The sequence below is a fragment of the Echinops telfairi genome, unplaced genomic scaffold, assembly GCF_000313985.2.
Source record: "Echinops telfairi isolate 266 unplaced genomic scaffold, ASM31398v2 ScPeMD7_7468;HRSCAF=8506_0, whole genome shotgun sequence".
NCBI classification, from domain to species: domain Eukaryota; kingdom Metazoa; phylum Chordata; class Mammalia; order Afrosoricida; family Tenrecidae; genus Echinops; species Echinops telfairi.
In genome coordinates this window covers 67665174-67682336 of record NW_022111369.1, presented here as the reverse complement: position 1 = coordinate 67682336, position 17163 = coordinate 67665174, and the positions used below count along the sequence as shown (strand labels likewise).

Below are 17163 nucleotides of genomic sequence, written 5' to 3'. Positions count from 1 at the left end.
TGGAATGTAACAGCTATTGAAGCAGTTAATATGGTGAGTTCGGACACAGAGTATCATCAAGAGTAGCAGTGCAGTCCATCTGGGTAAAGCTTAGACTGCCCGTGAGCGGCAACAGACGCCTCATGCACTACTTTCACAGTTTCTGTCACGAGGAGTAACGCTGCCATCGAGTCGGTTCCAGCTTACAACAACCCTAGGCAGGGTAGACCTGTCCCTGCCGGTCTCTGACACTGTCACTCTTTATGGAGTAGAAAGCCCAGTCTTCTTTTTCCTAAAGAGCAGCTGGTGGTTTCGAACTGCTGACCTTGCAGTTAGCAGCCCAACTCGCAACCACTACGCCACCAGGGCTCCTAAGAGGAACAGAGCTATGAAAAACTTAAAACAATATGTGTATTTTAAAGAAGTTCACTTAACAATTATGAACATTACAGTAGAAAAAACTGGAAGGCTAGTTACGACACCCTCCGCTCTAGTTCTGGCCCCTGTGATCACCCCACTTATATGACTGAACAAGTTCAGGTTCCGAGTCTGTGCAGCAAATGTGGGTACGGGGTGATCTGAAGTCTCCCCTAGCTTACTACCATTCTAGGCCTAAAACGTCACCAGTTTTCTAAATAGAAGCAACCAAACCACTGATAAGGGCATGACCCAAAGAGCGTGCTGTAAGCATTTTTATTTCCTTGGATGTTTTGTTCTTTGCTTATCTTTTAAAAAAGAATGCTTTTAAAATATCTCCTTTTTGCACATCATTAAAATAATGCTGAAGAGTGACAATTCAAAGAGCATCAGGGACGGTTGTAAAGAACAGAACCAATACTCCTTTGCTGGACTCTCGGGCTGCTGCTCATTCCTCACTAACAAAGTGGCAATAGAGCAAGCACTCAATGATGGCTCAGGGTGTGGAACACAAGAGCCCAAAGGTACACACTTAATAAGGAGGCTTTCGGTATGTACTGCCAGACCGACCTCCAACAAAATACGTTTATATTCTCAACACGTATGCTAAGGAAAAGTTTGAGAAAAGAATGAAAAACGAGTGAGAACATCTTGGCAAAGGGGGGAGAGGAGCCAGCAAGACGGCCTCAGGAACCAATAGGAGGTCAGTTAAGCAGTGTACCCAGACTGTCAACTAAAACCAATCAGCCAGCAGTAGGCCAGCGGTTCTCAACCTGTGGGTCGTGAACCCTTTGAGGGTCGCACGACCCTTTCATAGGGGTTGCCCAATTCGTAACAGCAGCAAAATGACAGTGATGAAGTAGCCGCGAAAATAACTCTATGGTTGGGGGTCACCACCCCATGAGGAACTGCATGAAAGGGTCGCGGCATGAGGAAGTTTGAGAACCACTGCTCTAGGCTGCCCCTGCCCCTGCCCAGCATTCCTCTGGAGCAAAAGAAGTGCCATCCTAGTCGCAACTCACCTCTCTAGCTGCCAGGACGATGGTGGTCAGTTGAGAGCGATCGCCCCACTCGGCTAAGAATGTGAGGGTAAGAGCTTGAACAAAGATGGGCGAGATAAAATGCAACCACTTTTTCTGAGGTAGCGTGGTGCTTGCACCCGATTCAACATCTCCTGGTCCATTTAAGAGTTTAGTTCGTTGAAGCTAAAGTTAAAAATAAAAAACAACAAAAATGACATTAGTCCCAAACAGCATCTCCGATAATTTCCATTGTGTCCCCCGTGAGCCATCCGCCTCACGGAGCAACAATGTGATATTCTTCATTCTTCCACTGCTCCCAGACCCATCAAGCGCTCCCCGAGTTACTGACTCACCTGGCGGGAAGAAAGGAAAAGATGAGGCCCCGCCCCCATCAAGGGTTACAGCCTTAGAAACAGCCTGTCACTATCTGTCAGAATTAACTTGATGGCAATGGGTTTGGGTTAGGTTTTTTTATTATGAAGTTTTTTAAGAAAACTGAAAACGGCATTAGCAAAAAAAAAAAAGATTCAACAATGTTCGTTCTTCAGGCTCACAAGCATGTGATTCTGGGCATTTTGTTGGGAAACCTTATTCCATCGACCCTACAGCCCTACCCTTGCTCCTTCCGACAGGAACACAAGGCACGTCCCTCAAGGGTGCCCTAACTGCTGAGTCCAGAGTGTGGAACTCCCTTGGGAAGTGCTCAGAGATGCCAATAGCACCTTAAAACCTGTGCAGAGCTGGGGGGGCGGGGGGGTGTTGCAAAGCAAAAGCGTCACATTTGGAGATTTCGGTTTTCGGGTGTCGTAGCCATCGTGTTAACTTGCTCTTGGACTGTTCCTGCGTTCAAGAGCTCATACATAATCTCACTAGGGAACCTGAGGTTCCCATTCCGGATCCTGTCTCTAGGAATCCTAGTAGAGCCAGCTCCGAGCCTGCAAACTAGGTAAAACGGAACTCTCATTGTGTCCCCACATTTATCACACAGCCGTGACAAGGGAAAAACCGCTGTGCGGTGGTCATTCTCAGAACAGTGCCTTTTGGGTCAGGATACTGAGCAGAGCTGTGACTTACTTCTTCATCTTTCTTCTTTATTTCAGCTTGAACTTCTTCTAGTTCCTCTTGACCCTCATCCGGGCTCATCTTTAAGCCTTCTCGAAGCATTCTAATGCCAAAAATGGCAAATAATACAGTTGAAACATAGTACGTATACACCCGGGGGATGACTGTGGTGGCATAGCCAAATAACACTGCAAGAAACACAACAGCAGTACATGTGTTAATTCTCACAGACCCTAACTTCACTCCCTAAGAGAAGCTAAGCTAGCACTGGAGACAAAGGGACACAGCGGCTGCAGCTGAGTGGACTCCACACCACAGCCTCCTTATGTAGGGCTTCTGAGCCTGTGAATCAAGTGGCCTGACCTCATGCCACACACTTTCATGTGTAACCTTTGCACAAGCATGTATTTCCTCAGTGTAAGGAAAGAAAGGCCTGAAAATTGAACATTTTCACGACCTGAGATTTTACATCTATACTGTTATATGAATTTGTATTCTCAACCTGTGTTAAAAGGAAAGTTTTGAGAAAAGTCAGCTTAACTGAAAAGGGAACTGCCACAACATCATTTTGACAAAACGGGAGAAAAGAGATGCCAGTCAGTTGAATGAAAACAGACCACAATCTTGAACATCCCACTCACCCTGAACCCTTCGGTCTAGTCAAAGACCTGCCACAACTTCTCAAGAAATCAATGGTCCAGCTGAAGGCGGCATGGACTCCGGAAGGGCCCCGCATAAGACACTGAACTCCCCGAGTCATGTTCACCGGGGGCCACACTGCCCCTACGTTGTGTGGGGCATACACAGGGCTTTCGGCAGGTTAGCCTTGACATAACCTGGATGAACGGATCCAAGATTTCATAACATGGGAACACATAGGTGACACACTTTTTCATCACACATCTTTAAATTTTAAAAACTATTTAGTGCAGAATCATGATTCAAATTCTGCTTCTTCTCACCTATCTCAAAAAAATGTATCGAGTAGGTCAGTGTTTCACCAAATGGGTGATACTGCCTGCTAGGGGTGTCCAGAACAATTCAGGGAGCTGCAGAAGCAGATACTTAAACTTCCTTAGACTTTATCCTGGATTTTGGACAACAATACAAAATATTCTCATTGCCAAGCGTAGTGTTGTTGCTTTTTTATTTTTTTTTACTTGAAAGGGGGCAGCAGGACAAATAACTAGGAATCTAGGGATGGCAGACAAGGCCAACACTATACAGACCTCTACAAGACAGACACGGGAGACCAATGATGATGATAAGCATGCAATACTGAGCTCAGAGCACTGAAAGCAGGAAGCCAGTGACGTCAATTGTAATGAACACGAGTAAACAGTAAATTGTATCATTCATGGAAATAATTATGGATGGTGAATTGTACGTATGTAAGTTGAAGTGTACATTTTAAAACTGAATTGGCTATCTCTAAATATACAAACCAAACTGTTAAACACTTTCTTCTCACTTATCAACTATTTTGTTAGCTGGCATTCTGAATTTAGGATAATAGTGGCAATCTTGTGCTTTAACAACATATAGGTGACAGTAAGGAAGGCCAAGAGGTAAGGTGACAATAATGCTGACTGTGATGGTTTCAATTTTAAGTTTGTTCAACCAGGATTCTCAACGGTTTGGCATCTATGTAAGGATGTTATTTGGCACTGGTGCAATAATGTACTCATCTTCCATTTTCACATAGTACATATTTTTGCACAATGACCTAGTCCCTGGAACCCAACCATGTCGGTAAGTCAAAAGTAAGTGCATTTATTTTCCAATAAAATGCTTTTGATTAAAAAGACTTTAAGATCCTGTTTAGAAATGTGGTACTCTATATACATCTGTGCCCATCTGTATTCGTATTATGTATACATATTACTTATATGAACCCTGGTGACACAGTGGGTTACAGCTGGGCTGATAACCACAGGTCAGCAGTTCAAACCTATAGTCACAGAGCAGGAGAAGGATGAAGCAGTTCTACTGTGTCCTAAAAGGTTGAAGTGAATTTGATTTGACTTGATAGAACGGAGTTTTAAGTATACCTTATAAACACATATAATATACATGTATATGTACGGAATGCATAAAGATGAATATCCTAGGCATTAATGAGCTAAAATGGGCAGGTACTGGCCAATCTGAGTGGCTCAAACAATCATATGGCTTACTATGCCAGGAAAGACAAACGGTCAAGAACATTTCAAGATCCATCCTGAAGTATACTATCTGTGATAGAATATCATTAACACGGCTCCACAGAAGGGCAATTAATACAACTGTTTTCAAATTAAGCCTACTAGAGCCAATGATAACTTGAGGAATTCTACCAACTTCTTCAGACTGAAACTGATCAAACATATAACCCAGATGTTGTGGTAATTACTGATTATAATACAAAAGTTAGAAACAAAGAGGAAGGAAAATGCTTTGCTGAGAGAAATGAACCTAGAAATTGAAGACCAGCTTCTTCACTGTAAATACCTGTTTCCAACATAAATGGCGACGACACCCATGGACCTCACCAATGGAATACCCAGGAATCTGACCCTTCTCGGGCTGTGGTAAGAGATGTGGGAGAAGCTCAACATCGTCAGCCCAAACAAGCCAGACCACAAACTGCCCACAGGCAGGCTCAGGTGAAAGCTGATGAATGTTAAAAACTAGTTCACATAAGCTGAAACAGGACCTTGAATATTCTACGTAAATTTAGAGATATCTCAAGAATCGATCTGATGAGTTGTGGGATGACATAAAGAACACCATACATGAAGAAAGCCAAAAGGACATTGGAAAGGCAGTGGGAAAGCTACACATACGTCTATGTAAAGATGGGCAGGTGAGAAAGAGCACCCATACAAATGCCGAAGGAAACACAGGTTCAAACGCTGAGCAAGAGATAAGCCTGAGGGAAAAGTATACTGGTACTCTGTGGACTGTTAGCGCAACTGTCAGAATTTAAAATTATATTCTTAAGTGGTTTTACTAAAAAATGTAGTAAACCTCTGGAGATCTCCTAAAATTAGTGTTCCCTTTTATCTTCAGGGAATCTACAAATAAGAAAGTTACTTTACTGACAAAATTCTGGCTTTTCTCCTCTTTCCACCACTGAGAACAGAAAAACGACTTGGTTTTTCCATCCTCAGCTGCCACCCCCCCACCCCCCCTTGGAAGCCGTTCTAGGAACAAGGTACTCTGGGCCGACTCACCAAGGAGCTGCCATGCACTGGCCCTGCTGCATCCTGCCAATGGTGAAGCTCCAAGGAAGTGTGTCTGCAGGGAAGCTAGAGATTCGGGAAGTCCCGTTTTATTACCCAGCTAAGAACACTCAGAGAGGGCATTAGTGTAAGTGGGAGAAATGGGACAGGGCAAAAGCCCCCTCAAAAAAACCTTCACGGCTATTAATTCTGACTCACAGAGCCCCTACAGGGCAGAGAAGAACTACCCCCTTTGGGTTTCTGAGGCTTCAGATCTTTACAAGAGTAGAAAGCATTATCTTCCTCCCTTGGAAGTGGCTGATGGTTTCGAACTGCTGACCTTCTGGTTATCAACTCAATGAGTAGCCCACTATGCGACCAGGGGTCTCTGGACTCATTTAAAGTCATGGGGAGTATCAGTATTTATAGCACATAACAATTCTCAGGGAGGCCAACTATACCAGAAACAGGATGTCACAGAACACAAGAGTTAACGATGGGGGTTCCCACTAATGTGTTCTGAGGGCTCTGTAGTCAGGAAAGCTGGTGGATGGTGCCTTTACAGCAACAGCAGCAGAGGCAGAAGTGAGTCTCCTGGTGGATGGGAGAGAAGGTGGAGGCAGGCCGCAGGAGGAGTAATAACGGTGAGGTAACACTATCAACCCTGTCTCAACAAGGTCCAGATTCTGGGGAAGTCCCCCTGCTAGTGAGGGCAGAGAGTGGCTGTGAGCCCGGCAGTCTGGCTAACCCTGCCTCCAGCCCTGTGCTACCGCACAGGACAGACATGCAAGCCACAAACCAAAAGCAGCCCCCCCACACCCCCGTGCAAACACAACAATGTGGAATGAATGCTGCTCTCACCAACAGAAGGTGAACTTCCTTCCATATGTTCTCCTTCCTAAAACTCAGTGTCTGAAGAGGCTGCTGTTGAGAAGTCTTGTTCAGCCTCCTTCCTCCACAAGTCCTTTGCCCACCTGACAAGTGACCTCTTACCCAGCTTCCTACAGTGCACTTCCCCAGTCTGGACATGCACACACCGAGTACTCATGTGAATGATGCTGAAATGAAAACATTACCTAAGGAATTCAGCCCTAGTGCCCCCTGCATGCACTGCACCTGGCTCCTGGCATTTCCAGAAGTGAGTTTCAGCTGCTGTCACCCTCCTCCAAGAGTCCACAAATGTTCCTCCTGATCATATTGGTATGATACAGGTATGAGCCATGGGCAGGAAGTCACGCATGGAGCTGGTACTCAGGATATAAACCATGAAACGGTGCGTTTGCTCCAGGGCACTCTGTGGCCAGGCTGAGAGAAGTGGCATGCCTTGTAGCCAACCTGTGTCCAGGCACTTGGCAAAAGGGCAAGCAGAAGGCTGTGCCTGGGGCTGTGGAGTCCAAGGATGGGCTGGATCCAGGGCAGGGTGGGGGCAGTTGCCCACACATGAGTCAGCCCCACGTAACACTGGGTGGTTGGGACCATGTGGGTGGGTGCACAGTGCCCCAGCCCCACAGAGACCGTGGGCGGTGCATCAGACCCAACTTGTCAGAATGAAGGGACACACAGCCCCTCTAAGCTAAGGTGACCATATTTTAACCTTGGTAAAGCGGGACACCAGTGATAAAACTCATATCCTAGCGAAATAGCCACATGGCAGCCGAAAACCGTATACCCTATCTTGTCGTGCATTCTTTCCAAAAATCGGGACTTTTTTAAAACACCACAGGACGTGGGAAAATTGTTAAAAATCGGGACCGTCCCGCCAAAAGCAGGATGTCTGGTCACATTACTCTAAGGCCGACTCTCAACATGCGTCCTGTGGCATCCACACAGACAGGAAATCCAAACAACCTGAGCACCACGGCCGGCCAGCCAGAGCAGCCAAATGGAAGCTAGAATGAGCTTGGATGCCTTGAGCAGGTCCCGCCCACCTGAGTGGCCACGCCTGGCCGGCGGGTGCAGAGCTGCATGCCTCCTGCTCCAGGGCCAGGGCTGTTCCTGGGGTGGACACAGTGCTTTCTTCCTGCTTGGGAGAACGGTACACAGAACAGGGTCAGCATCCTGCCAGAAGGGCTGCGCTAGAAACTTTTGAGGCAGATGGGCAAAGTGCTGCTGTTCGGAACCAAACCCAACGTTGACAGGCACCAAAGACACAGGCTTCACATGAAACACACTGAATTTTTCTTTAACTGACCCAAAATCAGCAACATGTTAAAATACACATATCGGTATAGCGCACTCATAAAACCACCACCAATGGTGGCTGGCTGCAGAGCAATGCAAAGCATCTAACGTGTGATTTGCATGAAAATATGGTTTAGCCTGTCCAGTCACGCCGCCTCATCATAAGCAAGAGGGATGCCTCTGAGGCGTCTCTGTCGTTTACAAAGGTCAAAGCAGTAAAGATGGGGGTACTGGGCCTCAGTGAAATGATCCTGACTGCTCACATCCCTAAGAAACCCCTAATGATGCGACAATCTGTGACTGTGTGGCCACTGCAATGAATTACTGAACCCCACAGAGAAGTAGAAAGTGCCTTAAGAGGGACAGCTGGGGCAAGAACTGCTGAAGAAGGCGGAGAGTGGAAGCACGTCTGACTTCACAAAAGCCGGAAGTGGTCTGATGCGGAGTTTGAGTCTCCTTCTTCCTTGTGAAGAGGCGCCCTGGTGGTGTGGTGGGTGACGACAGGATCAGCAGTTTGAGCCCACCAGCCACTCCATGAGATAAAGATGAGGTTTTCTGCTGCATAAGACATCTTTAGAGGCTTGAAGAGCAAGGATGTTACTTTGAGGACCAAAGTGAATCTGGTGTGAGCCATGGAGTTTTCAACTGCCCCATATGCTTGCAATAAAAACTGAACACCAAATAAGGAAAATCAGAAAAGTGATGCACTTGAATTGTGGTGCTGGAGAAGAATACTGAAAATACCATGGACTGCTTAAAAACAACCCAATCTGCTGTGAAGAAAGCAGTACGGCCAGAGGGCTCCCTAGAGGCAAGGACGGCGAGACTTCCTCTTCCTTACTATGGACATGTCCTCAGGAAAGAGCAGTGCCTGGAGAAGGACGTCGTGTTGTGGCAACGTGGAGGGGCAGCAAAAGATAGGAAGGTCCTCAAGGAGACAGACTGGCATGGGGGCTGCATCACTGGGCTCAGGCACAAGATCAATTGTGAGGACGGGGTAGGTCCAGCAGTGTTTTTACTACTGTGCACGGCGTTGCAACAACAAAGATTTACTGCCTCAGAAGCCACAGGGCCAGTTCTACTGCATCCAGACAGTCACTACTGAGTTGGAATGGCCCTGACAGCAGTGGGTTTCGTTTTCGGGTCTTCCTAGTGAAGTCAGAAGGTTAGAGCCCACCCCCTCACAATTCTTACAGTGCTACAACTGGTTACTGCTTGGGGCTGCTAAACTCGAAGTAGGTAGTGTGAGGCCACCCAGAGGTTCCAAGAAAGAAGGGCCTGGCAATCTACTTCCCCTGAAGCAGTCATGAACTCCCCAAGTGTGGGGGGAGGTCAGATGCGCAGGCATTCCCCCACTGAGGGCAATAAGTTGCCATACTGCTGTCTCATCCCTCCACAAGGGTGGGCCTGCTCCCTGCCTCAGGGGACTATGGACAGGCTCGTGTAGGAGGGGTTTGCACCCTACTGATAATGGTTCCTATGGAGACCCAGAGACCACCCGCTAGACCACCCTCATTGCTGTGTAACCTATAGTGCAACTCCTCCCTATGACGTATGTCTCTACCTGTAATTAGTGGGCTGGCATGCCCCCAAAAGGTATATAGGTGTGAGTCAGCAATATAGATCGCTCTCTCTGACTCTGAGCTCCTTGCTGCTCACTCCCTGGTCACTCCCCTCTCCCTTGTTCCCTTACCCTCCTTCCCTTCCCCCTCTCTCCATGTGGACCACCAAGCTGGGCTGAGGTGAGCAATGGTACCATGTAACATGCCTGACTGTATTATTGTATTATCTCTCATGCTCACAATGACTTTAATATAATACTTATATATCTCAACCGTACAATTGTGCATTACCGAACCCTGAAGTAGTATTACTGAATCCGAGTAGTAGTAATAGGAGTAGCAGCGGGTGGGGGCTGGCCCTTCACCCTCCGTGCCAATTTTTTAATTTAATACTACACCCAAGGACACAGGCCTCCCTGTGCACAGGTGTCCCTTCGAGTCAGAATCCGGGTTTCAGTTTGTCTGTCTGTTCGCATGATAGGATATCAAACAGTAATGTAAACACAGGCTCCAACCAAGACCATATCACTCCTCTGCCATAACAGGGGGAAGAGGTAGCGGCTCTCGAGTGGTGGTGGTCTTCCAAATGTCTTTCAGCTGGAAAACAATGCAGCTCTTTGTAGTCGTTCAAGACCCTTTTCTAAAATACCAGATGTAAGCAAGTGTATCCGGACTGAAAATTTTACAGTGAGACAAAGCAAAAGCAAAGATAAAACTTGTTACATAAATGAAGAATGTGTACCTCTGGCTCTGAGGAGCTGGTCATTTCAGTGTGAAAGTACTATCAGGCTTTTAGGGATAGATGTATTAAAACCATCTATTGTTGACTAATTCTGGAACGTAAACCAAATGCTGATATGACTGATTGAGTCTATGCCTCAATGCCAAACATCCTGCTTTCCCCTTAGGTCAGTAAACACAACACACTCACTCACCTGATAAACACGTCATCAGGCCCAAGGCAAGCATCGCACCAGCCAGCACTGTCAGCCGGTTATAGCGCATCGCCATGATGGCAGCGATAAAGAACGTCTTGTCCCCCAGCTCCGATACAATGATAACAGAGATAGCAGCAACAAATGCATGGACAAATCCCAGATTCGTCTGTGTGGCGGCATCTTCATTAGTGTGAACTGGAGCTGCTGGTGTGACTCCTTTCTATAATAAAAAATTTTAAGTCAGTTACTTAAAAAAATTATTTGAAAGCTTTTATTTTACATGTGAAAATGATACGATTTTCCTATAGTCTTGATCATTAGATTTATTTATGGAATCACTTTGAAAGAAACCATTACTGATGATAATCTGGCTGATGGTTGTTACAGTAAAGCCACACTATTCTCCAAGTCAGCAAATTAAAACAAAGTATTCTTTTTTAAAAGGATAGTCTAGACTGGCTATTTGCATCTATCAAAATTGCTTTTTTCTTTTGATATTTGTGATTTAAGATTTATTTCTTAACTATGTCTCAATCAAATGTTTCTCAGTAACTTGGTAAAAGATGAAGCAGCAAAGGGCAGCTGGGGCCAAATCCAGGCTGTGGATACTGGGAATGGTGTCTACATTTAAAAGGGGGATCTGAGTGGGTGTGGGGGCCTAGGAATTAAAGAGAAGGAAGATTAAGTAACTGAAACACGATGAGCATGTACCTGAGACAAAGTGACATGTGGCAGGTTTTAGCTTACTGTTGCAAGTGGCACTGAAGTGTACAAGAAAACAGTACCCAATCCTGCACCTTCCTCACCGCCATGTTTCCTGAGAGCCTGCTGTGGCACCCACCCAGTCCGTCCATCTTATCGAGGCTCTTCCTTGCTGGCAAAAATAAGACTGAAAATCAAACAAGGGAGAAAGGAGAAAGGGAATGTGTGTGTGTGTGTGTGTGTGCGCGCGTGCGTGCGTGCGTGCGTGTTATGAATGTACGAATAGGGGGAAGGACTGTATTTGTGTACATACATATAACAAGCTAATGGCAATCAAAAAATAGAAGTAGCAATATTAATTTCTGATAAAATACATTTTAAGGTAGTATCTAGCATAAGAGACAAAGAAGGGTATTCTATAATGATTAAGGGATCAGCTGAACAGGAGTACATAACCATATAAATACCTATTCACTTAAAAGCCGCCAATACATTAATTAATCGCACTCTTTTTTTTTTTTTGCGAACTCTTACAAAACCGAGGACACACATGACTCTGCAATAGGCCGTCACACACCACTTTCAACAAAGACCAGACTAGACAGAACCCAAAGACACAGAAGCACGATCGACCACCTTGCCCTCAGAGGCAAACATACACACAACAGATCGCTCCACTCCACGACAGCACAGCATACACCCCTTCTCTTCAAGGCCACCAGAAGATTCCCCAGAATAGACCATATGGTAAACCACAAAGAAAGCTCAGGAAATTTTTTAAAACATCAAAATATTACAAAGCATCTTCTCAGATCACAACACTATAAAATTAGAAAGATAAGATAAATTCTATAAAATTAGAATAAGATAAATGGGGGGAAAGATCAGATACTCAGGAAATGAATAATACCTGGCTTAAAAACTACTGCGTAACAGAAGAATATTTAAAATTCTTCAAATTAAACAAGAATGAAAACAACACATCAAAATTCTCTGGGACAGAGCAAAAGCAGTACTCAGAGGGCTACTTGTCACAATGAAAACACGTCAGTAAAGACCCCAAATCAACACCTTAATCGTACATCTTCAACACTTAGAAAAAGAGCAGCAAGAAGAAGTGTACAACGACTAGAGGAAAATAAAGAATGAAGCCTAAGTCCCACCACTGCGAGTCTTTGCGAAGAACAGGAGTGAGAAACCCAAAAGAGCACACTCGGCATGCCTTCAACTGAGAGAACTACAGAAAAACATGGGCCTCGAGCTGCAATACTGGAAGACTGTACAGGCAAAATATGGAGCCACGGTGGCATAGTGGTTACACAAGGTGACCAGACAGAAATCACCAAGAAGAGGTTCTCTACTTCAGCAAATACAAGCTCAGAAACCCACAGGGGCAGTTCTACTGTGTCCTACGAGGCATCATCAACTAGACGGCAGTGAGCTGAGTAAGATGGACAAAATATTGAATGATGCAGGAAGCATCAAAAGAAATGGAAATATGCAGTCACTCTACCAAAAAGGACCAGCTGACATTTAGCCATTTAAAGAGGAGGAATCAATGGTAGTGAAGGAAGAAGTCCAAGCTGCACTGAAAGCATTTGCAAAAAAAAAACAAGACTCTAGGAACGCATGGAATACCAACTGCAGTGTTTCAATAGGCTGAAGAAGCACTGGAAGCACTCACTCTTCTATGCCAGGGAATGTGGGAGACAGTCACTTGGCTAACTGACTGGAAGAGATCCTTATCTGTACCAATTCAAACTTAAGGTGATCCAACAGAGTGCTCAAATTACAGAACATTATCACTGATATCAAAAGCAAGTAAATTTTGCTGAAGATCATCCAACAATGATGGCAGCAGTACATTGACAGGGAGCAGCCAGAGGCTCAGGATGGATTCAGAAGAGAGTGTGAAACAAGGGATATCATTGCAGACATCAGATAGATCTCGACTGAATGCAGAGAATACCAGAAAGATGTTTACTTGTGTTGTATTGACTATGCAAAGTCATTCGACTGTGTACATCATAACAAGCTATGAATAGCCTTGAGAAGCATGGGAATTCCAGAACACTTATTGTGCTCCTGTGTAACTTGTACACTGGAGCAAGAGTGTAAATACATTTATATATAATGATTGGGAAACAGATCTATGTACATATATTTATATGTTAAGTATTAAGGTAGCAGATGGACTTTGGGCCTCCACTCAAGTACTTCCTCAATGCAAGAACACTTTGTCCTAATAACCGGGCATTCTGTGATGCTCACCTTCCCTACCTAACCGCTGAAGATAAAATGGATTCATAAGCAAATGTGGGGAAGAAAGCTGATGGTGCTCAGCTATCAAAAGCTATAGCAGCTGGGGTCTTAAGGGCTTGGAGATAAAGAAACAGCCATCTAGCTGGGAAGCAACAAAGCCCACATGGAAGAAGCACAGCAGCCTGTGTGATCATGAGGTGTCGATGGGATCAGGTATCAGCCATCAAAGACCCAGAACAAAAAAATCATATCAACGTGAATGAGGGGGAGCACAGAGTGGAGGGAGACTCAGAGCCCATCTGTAGACAATTGGACATTGCCTTACAGAAGGGACACAAGAAAGGGACGAACCAGTCAGGGTGCAGCACAGCACCGATGAAGCATACAACTTTCCTCTAGTTCTTTAATACTCCCCCACCCCCCACTCCCCACTATCAATACTCCTATTCGACCTAACAAATCCATCTAGACCAGAGCATGTACACTGGGTACAGATAAGAGCTTGCAACAAAGGGTTTCCAGAACAGATAAACCTTTCAGGACCAATAATGAAAGCATAAGGGGAAGGTGGGGGTTAAAAAGAGTGAACCGATTACAATGATATACATATATATAACCCTTTCCTAGGGGGACAGACAACAGAAAAATGGGTGAAGGGAAACAGCAGTCAGTGTAAGATATGAAAAAAAAAATTACAAATTATCAAGCGTTCATGAGGGAGGGAGGGTGAAGGAAGGGGAAAATGAGCTGATATCAAGGGCTCAAGTAAATTTTGAAAATGAAGATGGCAACATATGTACAAATGTGCTTGACACATGGATATATGTATGGATTGTGATATGAGCTGTAAGAGCCCCCAATAAAATGATTTTTTTAAAGAAGAAGTATTAGTTTTTAAAAAGGCAATTTTTCAAACAAAACAAGGCAATACTGCATGATTTAAATAAGGAAAGGTGTGCATCACGGTTGTATCACCATATTTATTGTCTGTATGCTCAGCAAATAATCAGAGAAACTAGCTTATATAAAGAATGCAGTATCAATACTGGAGGAAGGCTTATAGCCACCTTCAATAGACAGATGACAGAGCCACCCTGGCTGAAAGTGAGGACGTCCTGAAGCACTTGCTGATGAAGACCAAAGACTGCAGCCTGCAGCCTCCACATTACAGCTCAATGTGAAGAAGATCCAAACCCTCACAACTGAACCAATGGGTGACCTCATGATAAATGGGGAAAAGACTGATGTTGCCAAAGGATTTCATCTTGTTGGGTCCACAATCAATGCTCATGGGAACAGCAGTTAAGAGATCAAATAACACATTACATTGGGTAAATCTGCTGCACAAGATCTCTTTAGACTATTGAAAAGGCTGTTGCTTTAAGGACTAAGGTGCGTCTGATCCAATTGCCCCATATGCATGTAAAAGTTGAACACCAAATAAGGAAGACCAAAGAAAAATCGATTCATTTGAAGTGTGGTGCTGGTGAAGAATACTTAAAATACCTTGGACTACCAAACAAACAAATATGTCTTACAAAAAGTTCGGTCAGAATACTCCTTAGAGGCAATAATAGCAAGACTTTGTCTCACATACTTTGGACATGCTGTCCGGAGAGACCAGACCCTGGAGAAGGACATCATGCTTGGTAACGTGGAGGGGCAGGGAAAAAGAGGAAGGCCCTTGACAAGATGGGTTGACACAGTGGCTGCAACAATGGGCTCAAGCATACAAACAACTATTAGGATGGTGTAGGACCAGGTGGTGTCTCGTTCCCTTGTCCATAGGATTGCTATACGCTAGGACCAACTTGACACCCAACACAGAAATTAGTGAAATAGACAAGGACTCAATCGAAAGTAAATGTCTAGAAAAGAATGATGGCAACATTATGTACAAATATGCCTGATACAACTGATGTATGGATTGTAACAAGAGTTTAAGAGTCCCCAATAAAATGATCTTTTATACAATAAACAAAAAATACAATACAATAAACAAAACAGAAAAATAGAAACAACATGACAAAAAAGGCTCTTTGAATGGATTAACATGACAAAATCACTAGGAAATGTAACGAGATGTAAATATTGCAAATAAGAAATGAAAAAGATGATATCACAGCAGAAACAACTGAAATAAAAAGGATTAAAAATATAATATTATTAAAACCTGTACTCTAGAGCCCTGGTGGTGTAGTGGTTACACTGTGGGCTGCTCACTGCAAGCACTGCACTCCAACAAATTTGAAAACCTAGAAGAAATGGGCAGATTTCTAGAAACAAACTACCTATTTAAGCTAACAGACTCAAGTAGAAAACCTTAAAAGATACAGAACAAAAGAAGAAATTGATCAGGTAGGTTGCTTAAAAATAAAAATTCCTAACAACAAAGAAAAAAACCTGGGCCCAGACAGCTTCAATGGTGAATTCTACCAAACATTCAGAGAAGAGCTGACACTAATTCTACACAAACTGAGTAAAGGAATTTCATGAATTAAGGATAACCCTGATACAAAACCAGAGACATAGCTAAAAATATATACAGGGACCAATTATTCTCATGAACATACCATATATACTCATATATAAGCTAAGTTTTTCAGCACACTTTGAATGTAGTTTTTGTGGTAAAATTAGGTGCCTTGGCTGATATTTGGGGCGGCTTATACTCAAGTATATGTGGTAGATGCAAAAGTTCCCAACAAAGTCCTCAGCAGCAGAATCCAACAAAATACACACACACAAAATACCAAAATGCCCAAAGTGTCATTATCAGACAGGATTCACAGCAGGTATGCAAAGATGGATCAGCATTATAAAATAAGTCACTGCTATCTACCACTTAAATGAAACAAAAGAACTACATGGTCATGTTAATCGAAGCAGAAAAAGTATTTGACACAATCTACAACCCATTCCTGATAAAAATGCCCAACAAGATACAGGCAGAAGGGAAATTCCTCAGCACAATGAGTGGCATACAGTATATCCCCAATGGCCAACATACTCTCAATGGAGAGAAACTGGAAGCATTCCCCTTATGAGCAGAAGGCAGACAAATTGGGCTTCTAACCTCAAGGTCAGCAGTTCAAGAGCACCAATCTGCAGAAAAGAAGACTGCTTTGGAAACTCACAGGGGCAGTTCTACTCCATCCTATAGGGTTGCTATGAGTCAGAATTGACTCGATGGCATTGAGATTTTTTTGTATTCAGCACTGTGCTGGAACTCTTAGCCAGAGCTTTGGGGAAATTAAAGGCATCCAAAACATCATAGAAGTAAAACTATTTTCAGATGATAGGATTCTATACATTACAAAAAAACCAGCAAAACTCACTGCCATCGAGTTGATGCCGACTCATAGCAACCCTATAGGACAGGGTAAAACTGTCCTTGTGGAGTTTTGTAGAGCTTGCGATTAGCAACCCAACACATAACCACTTCACCACCAGTGCTCAGCAAGAAAACAAACTAGCAGGTTACAAGATCAACACACAAAAATCAAACAAGATTCCTTGTAAAATGAAAGCACTCTCAGCTCTCTAAAAGGAAATCATGGGGGCAAAGTGTCACTTACAATAGCCACTCAAGATGTGAACTACTAAGGAAGAAATCTAACCAGAGAAACAAAATAACTATAAAAGACCTATTCAAAGAGAACTATGAAATGCTACAAGAAACTGGAAGAATATACCATGTTCGGCAGATAGGAAGTCTTTAACTATGTGAAAACATCAATACTACCCCAAAGCAATCTACAGATTGTATGTGATCCCAATATAGATTCCACTTTCATTCTTTAGAGAGATGGAAAAACAAATCATTAATTTTACA

The 17163-nt window shown here is 43.9% G+C and overlaps 1 protein-coding gene across 1 annotated transcript in view; it reads right to left on the bottom strand.

Annotated features, from left to right (window-relative positions):
• The window catches only part of TMEM165 (transmembrane protein 165), a 17342-nt gene extending 6166 nt beyond the window's left edge, over positions 1-11176 (bottom strand). Inside the window, exons 1-4 of the mRNA XM_004706331.3 lie at positions 11150-11176; positions 10362-10584; positions 2493-2668; positions 1419-1601 (exon numbers count right to left, since the gene is read on the bottom strand). Of these exons, the coding sequence (XP_004706388.1) occupies positions 1419-1601; positions 2493-2668; positions 10362-10584; positions 11150-11176 (609 nt within the window). The remainder of the gene's footprint in view (positions 1-1418; positions 1602-2492; positions 2669-10361; positions 10585-11149) is intronic.
• Between the last annotated feature and the right edge of the window lie 5987 nt (positions 11177-17163).